The sequence below is a fragment of the Actinia tenebrosa genome, unplaced genomic scaffold (assembly GCF_029948245.1).
Source record: "Actinia tenebrosa isolate PJP-AT-01 unplaced genomic scaffold, QUT_ActTen_1.0 PGA_scaffold1__47_contigs__length_23844297, whole genome shotgun sequence".
In the NCBI taxonomy this organism is placed as follows: domain Eukaryota; kingdom Metazoa; phylum Cnidaria; class Anthozoa; order Actiniaria; family Actiniidae; genus Actinia; species Actinia tenebrosa.
This window is the reverse complement of record NW_028292578.1, coordinates 2,950,735-2,964,045: the sequence shown is the minus strand read 5'-3', so window position 1 is coordinate 2,964,045 and position 13,311 is coordinate 2,950,735. Positions and strand designations below refer to the sequence as shown.

The 13,311-nt window shown below is 38.2% G+C and overlaps 2 protein-coding genes across 2 annotated transcripts in view; both read right to left on the bottom strand.

The window, feature by feature from the left end:
- Positions 1-5,014: 5,014 nt before the first annotated feature.
- Positions 5,015-8,200, bottom strand: LOC116294761 (E3 ubiquitin-protein ligase TRIM71-like). Its single transcript, XM_031702419.2, has one exon. The coding sequence runs from the start codon at positions 7,541-7,543 to the stop codon at positions 5,396-5,398; it is 2,148 nt and encodes a 715-aa protein (XP_031558279.2). The 5' UTR covers positions 7,544-8,200; the 3' UTR covers positions 5,015-5,395.
- A 1,026-nt stretch (positions 8,201-9,226) lies between these two features.
- The window catches only part of LOC116294756 (NEDD8-activating enzyme E1 regulatory subunit), a 32,714-nt gene continuing 28,629 nt past the window's right edge, over positions 9,227-13,311 (bottom strand). The window contains exons 16-22 of the mRNA XM_031702411.2: positions 12,910-12,949; positions 12,082-12,168; positions 11,756-11,848; positions 10,744-10,787; positions 10,372-10,442; positions 9,843-9,892; positions 9,227-9,641 (exon numbers count right to left, since the gene is read on the bottom strand). Of these exons, the coding sequence (XP_031558271.2) occupies positions 9,532-9,641; positions 9,843-9,892; positions 10,372-10,442; positions 10,744-10,787; positions 11,756-11,848; positions 12,082-12,168; positions 12,910-12,949 (495 nt within the window). The 3' untranslated portion in view covers positions 9,227-9,531. The remainder of the gene's footprint in view (positions 9,642-9,842; positions 9,893-10,371; positions 10,443-10,743; positions 10,788-11,755; positions 11,849-12,081; positions 12,169-12,909; positions 12,950-13,311) is intronic.

Below are 13,311 nucleotides of genomic sequence, written 5' to 3'. Positions count from 1 at the left end.
AGATAGATAAGACACCTATAATAGGTAGTTAGATTCATGGGGCCCTAATGTAACTTGACACGCTCCCTTTTGTAACATTTGATCCCTTTTGTAACTCATTACAGTTACAAAAGGGATCGCGATCCCTAATGTAACTTCAAGAGTTCCCTAATGTAACCTGATGTTCCCCAATGTAACCTGACACGTTCCCTAATGTAACGGGAGGTTCCCTTTTGTAACTCAAGGCGTTCCCTTATGTAACTCCACATTCGCCTTCAATTTTCTGTCATTTCTTTTTATTTATTTCATATAATAAAGGTGATATGGTAAATCGAGATGCTTTTTGAAGAGTATTACCATGGCTGTTCACCTTCTGAGAAAGTTTTTGGGGGGTAAAAATCGATTATAAGAAGTGTACTAAAACCAGTTACTTCGATAGTTCCCTTATGTAACTTCATATTTGGCTTCAATTTTTTGTCATTCCTCTTTATTCTTTTTAAATAAATAGTGCAATATGGTGGATCAGAATGCTTAGAGAACACCATTATCGTACTGTTTTCTTTTTAGGAAATGTTTTTCCGGGATTAAAATCGATTTAAAAAATATTACAACCACTCGCTGTAATAGTTGCCTAATGTAACCTTTTACTAAGTCTTGTGTTGTTATGATGTTCTTTGAAACTGATAACAAATATCTTACACTAATTGCCCATGCACAGAGTTATACTTATTATAGTTATGGCCTTTATGTTATCATCAAGATTTCAATGGCGTTTAAGTTGCTGACACACGGTGCAACATTGCACGCAGCATTGCAAGCAAAAAATTTGAATCGGAGTGACATTGCAACAAAATCATGCAACGTCGCTTGTGTCAGCCTCCTATGCTACGGATATTTGGTCAGCAGTTATAAATTTGGTGCAAGCTGGTTGGCTGGAAATTTCAAAATGTTGCAGGTAATGTTGCAACAGCAGAGCGCGATTCAACTTCAGAATTGTTGCATGCAACATTGCGAACAAACAACATGGGGTAGACACGCTGCAGCAGTGCTGTTGCGTGCAATGTTGCATGCAATGTTGCACCGTGTGTCAGCACCTGTCAGTGACTGCCTTGAGTTTGTAAAGTAAGGTTATTTAGTCAAATGTTTTAAAATTCAAAAATCACGACTATGTAGCTCATCCTCCGTTTTCTTTCATATAAAAGCGATAAGCCTCTTACTTAATTGCGCAAATGCACTGATGAAACGATTTAAACGAATGCAATAATAAAAATGATGAACTAATAAAACGTGCGAATAATGTATCTAAATGCTGACGGATAAAACAAGGGAGAAACGCCGTATTCTGCAAAACAAAACACTATTTTACACTCTTACCAACTATCTAACAAGTTGGTGATGCGCATATTGGAATTGTACATCAAAAAGTCTTACAAAAAAGTCTTGTAGAAGAAGCTATAACTTCGGTGTTTTTCGCCGATGTTCCCCTTTGTAACATTTTAATGTTGGAGATTAAAAATTCAAAACAAGCAAATTAGCGAAAGCGACTCAATTGTGCATTAGGATTCACCGAATTGATTCTATTCATGGCAAGAGATTAAGTTTCGCGAACAAAATGGAACCTGGAGAAAACTTTATTCCAACTTAACCCTAACTTTCCCATTTGTAACTTGAGCGGCATTTTACAGGGGTACATATGAAAAATCATAACTTCCTAGAATTATGTTATTTCATCCTCCATTTTTGGTGTAGTGTGCGGAAGAAACCTCTTAATAACTGGTATAAAATCCATTCCTATCCGCAATGTTTGTAAGAAGTTATCATTATCCGCTTGGAATGGTTAGATTTGCTCAAAACAGCTTGTTTTCGGTTACGCAAATTTTGACAATTTTGGCCAAGAAAATCCTTCTAACTCAAAATCTACTGAATATTTGTGCATGGAATTTTGAGAACATCTAGTACATTTATCTAGAATGTATGTGCTTGAATTTGGTGGCACTACATTAAAACGGTGGAAAGATATTGCAGTTTTTCATGAAGATGCACGTTTTTTGATCATTTTGAAATTTCTTCAAATCCTAGGACCTAGTGAAGTTTATACGAACTTACTTGAAATTTCCGTGCCGATTTCCTAATGAAACTTAAATACTGAGTGGATGTTTGGGGGCATCAGTAGACAGTGTTAAGCATGATCTAACCTGAATTCCTATCATATTGGGTTTTTGATCGATTAAGAAACCGCAGAATCCACGACCATGTTCCCTAATGTAACATAGCTAGCTTTGTGAAGTTCGTAAAATTTGAAAACGAAAGCAATGAAAGAGTGACTCCTAGGGAGGAGAAACAGCATCAATATCTGTCAATTCACTCTATTTGCATTGAAATAGCACGTTTTTAAGAGTACGAAAAATGCTATCTATTATTAGGTTACACTAGGGCCATCCATGAATCTAAAGATAGATAGATAGATAAGACACCTATAATAGGTAGATAGATAGATAAGACACCTATAATAGGTAGATAGATAGATAAGACACCTATAATAGGTAGATAAGATAGATAAGACACCTATAATAGGTAGATAGATAGATAAGACACCTATAATAGGTAGATAGATAGATAAGACACCTATAATAGGTAGATAAGATAGATAAGACACCTATAAGATAGATAAGACACCTATAATAGGTAGATAGATAGATAAGACACCTATAATAGGTAGATAGATAGATAAGACACCTATAATAGGTAGATAGATAGATAAGACACCTATAATAGGTAGATAAGATAGATAAGACACCTATAATAGGTAGATAGATAGATAAGACACCTATAATAGGTAGATAGATAGATAAGACACCTATAATAGATAGATAAGATAGATAAGACACCTATAAGATAGATAAGACACCTATAATAGGTAGATAGATAGATAAGACACCTATAATAGGTAGATAGATAGATAAGACACCTATAATAGGTAGATAGATAGATAAGACACCTATAATAGGTAGATAGATAGATAAGACACCTATAATAGGTAGATAGATAGATAAGACACCTATAATAGATAGATAAGATAGATAAGACACCTATAATAGATAGATAGATAGATAAGACACCTATAATAGGTAGATAGATAGATAAGACACCTATAATAGGTAGATAGATAAGACACCTTAATTATTTCCTCGTTTCGAAGGGAGATGGCTACAACCATTTTAAAAACTTTTACTACAAATCCCGCAGTCCCATGGACTTTAAAAAGGGCAAGACTAACTAATAAGAGACATTTGATGATCAGAAGAAGACAAACAAACTAAATGAAAATGGATGAAATAACTAAACGACCCCAGGGACGGATCCAGGTTTTTTTTTAAAGAGACTCCGAGGGTTCAGCGTCCAAGGGGCATCCACTTATCATAATTAAAGATTTAAAGAAGCCGAACCAAGACAAAAGGAACAGTACATTCAGCTGTTTAAGAAGGAATCGAACTTCTCATAGGTAGATCCGAGATCGATCCGTATGAAGTCAACCTCGTAGACTCTTCCACGTACAGTCTCTCGCTCGTCCGTTCCGTCTCCACGCTCTCATCTTTGCATCATAATTACCGCGACCTAACATCTATTTCACCCCGATCTGCTCTCAGTCTGACCTCTAGCTCAGCTGGTAGAGCATCGGTAGTACAATTCCGAAGGTCGTGGGTTCGAATCCCAGCGAGGTCGGAAATTAATTTTTCCGAATTTAATTCCAAGGGCTTTCGCCCGGAATAACCTCGTTCCCAAGCACTACAACTTACCTATATTATCTTCTACTATTTCATTAGTGCCACGCGGTCCACATACTCTCATCTTTACAATATACATTAAACAGGTCTATTTTACTATATTGCAATTCTCTTTTTAGTTGTCATAAACGCATCCCGCATGGAACGGAGTGGGTATGCGTTCAAAGCCATCAGCGTCACATTCAAGATATTTGAGTTTGCTCAGTCATAGCAAGGGGTTGATCCTCTACGGTCTAGGGCCCGACTAACCTCTCCCTTAGGATTTGGCCGACCTTCCTAATCAGTCTGTAAAGTCCCGTCTAAACGAGCAATTTTTATGTGGCACTGCAACGTAGTGGGTGGCAACTTTTGATTGCTGGTGTAGACGATCGACAAATATTTGTCGTCAATTTGCGTCAGTAATAATTTCGGACAGCGGAGATGCCTATGAAAAAAGCTAGGGGACAAAACAAGATGGCGCCAATAAAGAAAAGATTGAGCTAGAAATGCTGCTGCAATAACCACTTTATTAATGATGTATCAAAAAGAAAAGACCAAAAAAATACATAGACAAATTTGGATAAAACCCTGGAAAACCCAATTACGTAGAGAGGCTTAAGGATTTGCTGATAATCTAGTAAGAGTAGATGGAAAACAGACCGTGATGGCTTTCAAAACTTTTTCCGGTCAGTAGTTTCAAGTTTATTTTCCCGTTTTTTTATTCTCGTCGTTTTTTTCTTTTCTTTTCTTTTCTTTTTTTTTTAATAGTGTCATGTTTTTTCTCTCTCTTGAAGCCGCCATGTTTAATTAAATTCGTAGATGACGTCAAAATAATTGCCAAATTAAGTGTAGTTTCGTCCACACGGACAATTTCCCACATAAAAACTGACATGCCAGCTTTCCAGCAAACACAATTGCCACAAAAATTGGCCAGTTTTGATCGTCTACACGAGCAAATAAAAGTTGTCACATAAAAACTAGGACGCCAGCTTTCCAAGAACTATAGTTGTTACATAAAAAACGCGCAATTTTCGTCATCTACACGAGCATATAAAAATCGCCACATAAAACTTGCTCGTGTGGACGGGGCTTAAATCTTCGGATAGCGGTGTCGGGGCTAGTCTCCCTCGCATCCGTTTTTAGTGTCGGTCGTCACGTTGCGTGACGACCGACACTAAAAACGGATGCGAGGGAGACTATGTCGGGGCCGAAATATCCGGCGTAGTCATAAATGTTTCGCGCTGCCATGCGACGGTTCAGCACTCGATGTCTGAAAGTATGGTACTTTTTTAATGAATCAAAAATTACAAAAATTAGAAATCCCAAAATCATGTTTCCATAGCAGATAAAATTTACTGATACACTTTCCGTTTAGTTCTACTAAATGCATCCCACACGGAAAGGAGTTCAATCCAAATTCCACAAAAATACGTAGGGTGCCCGCTGGCACGTTCTATTACGATAGGAAGTGAACCAATCTAATGCAGTTGGGGAAGATCCGGCATGACTTTTAAGAAAATCGCGTGTCATATACTAAATCATATACTAAATCATTAGTTAGCGGAAACTTTCGCGCCAAAACGCGCATCATGATCGCCCATATCTCAAAATCGAAAATCAATGAATGAATCAGATGACATTGTTCTTCGCTTCTACTCCACAAAGTACACTCCGTCCTCGTGTAAAGTCACCAATAACTGACCATCATTCATAACTGCCAAACAGACAGGACTTTTGATTACTTCACAAGTCCTCCCAATAAAACGACCATCTAACGTGAGTTTTTCAATGCAGTTATTTCCGTCAATACAGACCAGCAGATGATGGTCATTATCAATAGCCAGCCCCCATGATCCATAGAGCTGACCATCTGCACCGCTTTTACCAAAAATCGTCAACACTCTAGTTGGTACGTCATCTTTCTTCTCAAACACACGAATGACGTAGTTATCCAAATCACTGACGTAAAACCGTCCACCGTGTGTTACTGTACTGATAGGACAAAACTTGTCCTCTTGTGTCAAACCAAACTGATATTTATAGTCACCGTCTTTTGTGAACACCTGAACACGATGATTCCCAGTATCACACACGATGATGTTACCATCGTCATCAACCTGGACTCCATGTGGAAAACTAAACTCTCCAACCCCGTTGCCTTCGTTACCAAAGACTTTGATCAATGCCCCTGTTTTAGTGTCTACTATACATATTCTGTTGTTCCAACGGTCTGCTATGACTAAATCTGTATCATTCAGAAATGCTAAACCTTCAGGATGATCTAGCCGTTCCTCACCACTACCATGTCCACCATACGTGAGTAAGATATCTCCATCAGTGTTGAACACATACACACAGTGCGCAAACTCATCTGCAACAGCGATTCTATTTTTTTCTTTATTTACTGCCACACCATTCACTTGTTTGGGTAGTGTATTTAATCCTTTCATCTTAAACTGCCTCGTTATTGTCATCTTCTGTGGCTGTACATTCATCACTAGAGGACTGTTAGATACATGATTCCCATTCACTTGAACCTCTGCTGTCAGTTGACCAGCTACTTTAGCCATGAACTCCACTTCTATTTTACCAACAGTGGATACAGATTTCTTTTTCGTTACCACATCATCTTCAGGGCTGATTTTAACGTCTATAACATCAAATGGATCATAATTTAGCTTGCCTTCACTGCTTTTGGTTATCAATATCAGCTTTCCTTGTCTTAAAGCTTCTGGCTCAGACTCCACTTGGATAGTGCTCATCGTATGATCTGTTTTAGAGTATGATAAAGATTGTATTTCTCCAACCCCCGTATTCACCTTTTGAACTAACACTTCGTTTGGAACAAAGACAAACCTTGAATGTGGTAGCGGGGAGAACACAAAATCCTCAGAGCATTCTGTTTCTTGTATATTCATCATTTCACTTGCCAGCCCTTTTTCCATCATCCTATTAATGTATTCCTTGACTGCTGGAGTGTGATGAATTATGTTCAAGTTTGTTGTGGCTATGTCCAATTTCTTGTCGATTTGTTTCAGCAGTTTTTGTTCGTTTTCTTGTAAAGTTTCGATCATTTTCTTTGTATTTTCTTTCACTTCTTTTTTGGCTCGTTCTCCATCTTGTTTCATGGTCTTCGCAATCTCTTCCTGTTCTTTTTTGTGCCTCTCGTCGATTCTGAACTTGTCTAGTACTTCCAGTTGCTTAGCCAACACGTTCTTCTTCAATAAGATAAACTTATCTAACTTTAGTAGTTTATGATCTGTGTGATCGTGTTTCCAGCAAGCCAGGCAAATCAAAGCATCACATTCTTCGCAGAAGAACTCTAACCTCTGATCAGGGTGAGCTTTACATTGATTCTCTCTCGTTATTATCAGTTCAAAATCTTCTTTCTTCAAATCCGCCAGGCAGACGACCTTGTGGTCTTTCATGAAGAAGGAATGGTAATTTCGACATTCTTGACACAGTGAGTGATCACAATCAAAACAATACCAAGATGCTGGAGAATGGCTCTCGGAAACAGAACAAACCTTTCTACCTTCTGCTAAGGCCAGTCCCTTCAGGATTCTTGAATGTAAAAGACTTGGTTTTAGATCCTCTACGCTGTTTAGTTCTGGCAGAGGAGTTTGTGAGTTACACTGAGGACACTTGAAGACGTTGACTTCCTCGATCAGCTCGGCGTGTCTTTTAATACAAGGCTTACAAAAAGTATGAAAACATTTTAAAATCTTGGGTTCACAAAGGGTATCGTAACACAAAGAACATTGAACTTGCTTCTTGAGATCAGTAAGAAACGATTCCATGTTGATAGGAGTTAACTACTTCCGGCTTTTCTGTCTTTCTTGGAAATTCACGTGACTTCACTTTCAGTATTTTTAAGAATCCGTGTCACGCAAAGGAACGCAGATGATAGTATCAATAATTTCTCGCGCTGTGATTGGATCAAAATATATCGTATCGTTTCACAGTGATACGAAGTCAAATCCACCGTGACATCATTCTCACATTCCCTTTTACCCAGACCCTTTATCTTTCCAGCGAAAAATCAAGAAAGAAGAACAAAACAAAGCAGAAATTGAAAGGCACAGTCCATAATAGGGAGCGTTGCGTAGTTCAATTCAAACCAAATTCCACAAAAAATACTTAGATTCAAAAATTAATATCTTCGTCAGCATCGAAACTTTGCCGCAATTTTATTATTACTATCAAACCTCTTACAGCCATTCTCAATCACACGCGCCCTCTAGCGATTGTTTCTGTAGCGAAGAAGTAGATTTTGGTGGACGTCAATCAAGGCGTTTCTCAGAAACAGAACAAACCTTTCTACCTTCTGCTAAGGCCAGTCCCTTCAGGATTCTTGAATGTAAAAGACTTGGTTTTAGATCTTCCACGCTGTTTAGCTCTGGCAGAGGAGTTAGTGAGTTACACTGAGGACACTTGAAGACGTTGACTTCCTCGATCAGCTCGGCATGTCTTTCGATGCAAGGCTTACAAAATGTATAAAAACATTTTGTAAGCCTTGCATCAAAGGACAAGCTTGAATAATCCTTTGAAACAACCGACCTTGCAGCCTCGTTTCGGTGCTTTGTGGAGTAGTGAACCGATGTATGGAAAGTGGTAGGAGGGAGAAACCGGTACAGTGCGAGCAAAACCGCCATAGCTATGAGCAGCTGAAGAAGGATTACTCATTAGTATTCTGAAAGCTGGTCTTGCATATATTATGGCGATAACAGCTGTTTTAGAAATATAATAATATGACCAAAACATTTGTGATTGTGATTGGTCTACTCTACTTGTTTCAAATCACTGTGCCTATAGGGCGAAATCACTGTGCAAAAATTATCAAAAAAATCATATCATTAAAAGAAAATCAAATTGCAACATCTGACGACAAACTTGCGCGCAAAAACGGGATTTTCTCCTACTATTCCCACCTCCCTGATTTGCTTTAAAACTTAACAAAAGAAAAAAAGGACCAAACCGCTCTGAAAAGCGCAATTAGTATCTACGAGTCGCCATACGGCGCATTTGATATGTAGACGTTGCTATTATGCTAACTAAGATAGGAAACGATATAGACCCCTTGCTTGTGACGTCAAAGCAGCCCGGTCTGGGGGACATAACAAAATAATTCCAATCTCATGAGAATTGGAACCTATTGTTATGTCCTTCGATTAAGCCTGATGCGAGATGACGTTTTACCCCCCACTCTATACCATAATAGTTTTTAAAATTCTTTCATATTAAAATTTTTGATTCCTTAGAGAATACAGGAACAATAGTCATAATTAAAGAACAAAAGCAATGTGAAAAGGATTATGGTCTAGAGACGGGGGTAAAACGTCATCTCGCTTCAGGCTTATTGAGCTGCAATCCGACGTGCTGTAAGGGGTTAACTCTGAATTGAACATTTACGCTCTATATTTGCCGCTAACTACCAATTTTACTATAGAATAATAAAACAAATTAAAGTACATAAATCGCAATTTCCTAAAATGTAAAAGTTTATTTACAGATTATAGAAAAAGAAAAGCATAGAATAAAGGGGGGGAAATGTTACAAAAGAGGACTACGAGAAGTGATTCATATTGAAGCCGGGTTTATGAGTGTTGTTCACGGTTTTTGCGGCCTCTAGAACAGACTGGAGCTTTGGCTTACGTCAACCAAAAAACTAGTGCCGGGGTAGCAGTCTTTGTGAGATGAACTTGTTAAGTTCCGTTGTAAATAAAGGTGTTATTGCAAGGTACATTGACAGTCCAAGAGTATAATACCAACTGGTAATCTTTGTCTATTACAGTTGTAATGTCTTAGACGAGCCTGTCATTCCGTTGTAAATAAAAGTGTTATTGAAAGGTACAAACTGGCGTGTTATAAGCTTGACTACCTCCTGAGCACCGGCCCCTAGAAACAGCAGCAGACTTTGATAAGATAATAATAAAACCTAATAAACAGGGCAAGTTGTAGGCAAACCTCTTCTGGCTTCGCGTTTATACATCCGTGAAATAGTACTAACCAATTAGTACAAAATAGTGTTATTTATTTTTCTGCTATTTCACGGACATATGGTTTGCAGTCTATGAAAAAAGAATGGACAAATCTTACCTCCAATAAAAGCAGCAATAGGATGAATCTCAGATGCACCATATCTACACCTAAGGCAAGAAATCAAGAAACAAAGTTTTCAAAACACCTTAGTAAAACTTAAAAGAAAAGGCTCCTCAAGGTAGGCTAAGTTGGTTGGGCACTAGGTTAATTGGGCACCGACCTGTTATGCGGGAGGCCACAAGCTCAGAGGGGAATGCACTACAAATATACCACCATGACCCTTGGTTCCCAAAATCCCTCCTGTACATGTGTTTCAATCATTCCCAATGGAGAGAAATAACAAGAGACAGGGAGGCCATGTTGTTTGATATAACAAAGAATTCATTGACAATAGACTTTTTTACTGATACGGCGGCCATCTTGAATTACGGGATGCCGAGGGGACAAACACTTAAGATCAAGATGGCGGCTATGACGTCATGCGACGTCATTCGTCAACTAAGAAAACGAAGGGTACAACGAGTACCCTTAAGTACCCTTTCTACGCGATATTTATGCGTGTCGACTAAGTTGAACGATGACTTACATTTCATGGATATATTCAGATTTAATGTTGGTAGCGAGTGTCCATTCTTGTAAAAGTGCACTAACACAAGACTGAAACAAACGAAGGCAAGGTTAGGTGGTCATTAGATGGTGGACATACGTCAACATACACGACTTTCACAATTCCTTTTTTCTGATAGAGAAAATGAGGCCTTTTTACTAGAAACTATCAATGCTAGTTGAGAAAGCACTTTATGAGAACTATTTCCAGAAAATTTTGTTAAATTTGACTGAGTATCAAAGAAGTTATGAGAGAGAGAAAATAGCGCTTGGTTGGTATTTATCACTAGAGACCTTGGTGGCCTCGTTCTGGTAACTTTATTGAAATAAGTATTCACTAAAGACAACGTACTCTAAGCTTGACAACATCAGCTTCAACCTGATCATCAAAATGACCTGAAAGAAATAAGATAACAAACCCCATTATAATGTTAATTTCCATTTTTGAGGCCGGCAATTTGAGATGCGATCAGTTTTGCGACGATTATTGGAAATTATAATAAATTTTGTCTTATGCTTATAAGGAGACATTTGTCCAGGTAAGCTTGGTGCCCGGAATACAAATCTACAGGTTAATCTTTTACCATTCTTAACTACAGTATTACCAAAAGCAAAAATCGCACCTCAAATCGCTGCAAAAACCGCCCCTGTAAACGGGCCTTTAAAGGGAGAGGGAAGAGGTTAATGGATGTCGCATTTGACTCAAGTATACAGAAGGTTATACGGAAGCCAAAGGCAAGGCCACATGGTGAAATATTGTGTGCGCAACGAGACCTTAGAGGGCATAGCATAAATAGCAAAACTTTTTTCACTAAAACTATGATTGCAACACATTTTTTGACAGCGACAAGAACAATAAAATAATTGGCTGAAGAAATACGCCAATGCCAGCAACTTTGCCAGTCGTGTTTACACGGTACAGTTTTTAACGCGCATCGTTGCAGAAGTGGTTTTCTACTAGTGGTTTCTACTTCGGCAACGCTGTGCGCAACTGTTTCACTAGTCTCCTACGCAGCCGCTATTAGTGTCGTCACGCAACGTAACGACACTAATAGCGTGACGACACTGAAAGCGTGACGACAATAATAGCGTGACGACACTAATAGCGGCTGCGTACGAGACTACCGTTTGACCAACTGTACGGACTTTCAAAGTAAATCGAAATCGAAATCGAAATCGAAAACGAAAACGAAAACGAAAACGAAAACGAAAACGAAATCGGATTCAAAATAGCAGGTATAGAATATTTGTTTTAGAGCTTTCTTTTCTGGAAAATGAATTTCCAAAGGCAGGAGTTTCCAAGGAGTTGAATAAGTAGCACGAACACTTTATTATTATTATAATAGATGAGATAAGATACTCACCAGGAAATCTGTGATATTGACTGTAAAACTGATCAACAGCTCTCATGAGAACATAGAAGACTACATCACTATCAGGGTCTTCAAGGTTGGAGCCTATGAACACAACATAGACAGAGTATTACCATATGTTAACGATAAAAAATAAATCAACTAACTTTAATTATATTTACAAAATCCCTAAACGAACTATCTATTTTGCACCGATGAGCAGTCTTTTGAGCAACAATAGAAGTTGATTCTTGTGGAGGAAGGAGAACTAGTCCAGGAATCGAACCCACGACATGGTAGTTGGCATACACTGGTCCATATTTATTATATTGTGTTACCTATTTCAGTGGTGTTCGCTGTAGATGGGTTGTACTCTTCTGCTAAAGATCTACATCTAACAACTTGCAGGAAATACGCATTTCTACCTGTAAATGGGAAAAGTTGAACTCAAATCTTGGATTCCAAGTTTTATCATTATATGGATGCAAAGGCGGATCCAGCCAAAATTTTAGGGATGGAGGGAGGGGGGCTTATTGAGTTTCTTCTGTCAACAAAACGGAAAATAATTTAAAAAAACATCCAAATCTTCAGTTGTTTTTGTTTTTTGTTTTGTTTTGCTGAAAAGCCCCCCTTTGCCCTCCCCCCCCTTGGATCCGCCCTTGGGATGATATAAATATTCTATTTCATACAAACTCTAGTTGAATAACAATAAGATACGTAGGAAAAAAATAATTATAGTTACAGCTATAAATAACACACACATACATAATAAATATTGATTAAATAATACGAAATGAGCAAAATATACGTACAGAGAATTTAGAATGTTCAGAAGTAGAACGGAAAAAGTTCCTTTATCTTAGATAGTCCTTAATCGCTCTCATTAGTGATTTAATCGAGTATTGTATCAGAGATTCCCAAAACACATGCACGTTCATATTAACTCCCAATAAGGAAGAGGGTGCCCGACCACATCCAAGAGCACCCTGGACACACACTCCCTGTAATCAATGTATAACCTAAGTATTTAAGTGTTTCTGTGCTTGGATGGTTATTACAAATGTGAATCTTATGTTTCGTCTAGCAACTTTTTCTCGAAAAAAAATTCTAAGCTCCAGTTTTGACAAAAACATAATTCACGTGTTAATGTGTAACCTGTTACTTACAAAATATCTTGATTTCATTTTCTGGTATACTGTCTGCAGACTAAGAAAAGACACTAAATAAATACCTTAATAAGCCATTCCGAGGTTGAGAAAAAAACTGGGTCGAGTTGGCATTGCAGTGCATTGCAGGCCCGTAGCTAGGATTTTTGTTTAAGGGGGGGGGGATGCTAATTAACAAAAAGTGGACCAACCATATACTTTATTTTTTAAAAGTCCCATAGGACGCATAGGTATAGATAAATTATTAAAGTAAAATTGATTTTTTTTTTACTTAGTTTTACGTGAAAATATCATACCAGCCAAAATCTCACTTGCTTAAAAAGCGGACCTTTAGCTCGCGTGGGGGGGGGGGGGGGGGGGGGGGGGGGGGGGGAGGGGGTGCGAACGCACCCCCTGCACCCC

Bases quoted from the DNA above. Each gene is read 5' to 3' on its own strand.
- LOC116294761 (XM_031702419.2), bottom strand. From the start codon at position 7,543: ATGGAATCGTTTCTTACTGATCTCAAGAAGCAAGTTCAATGTTCTTTG.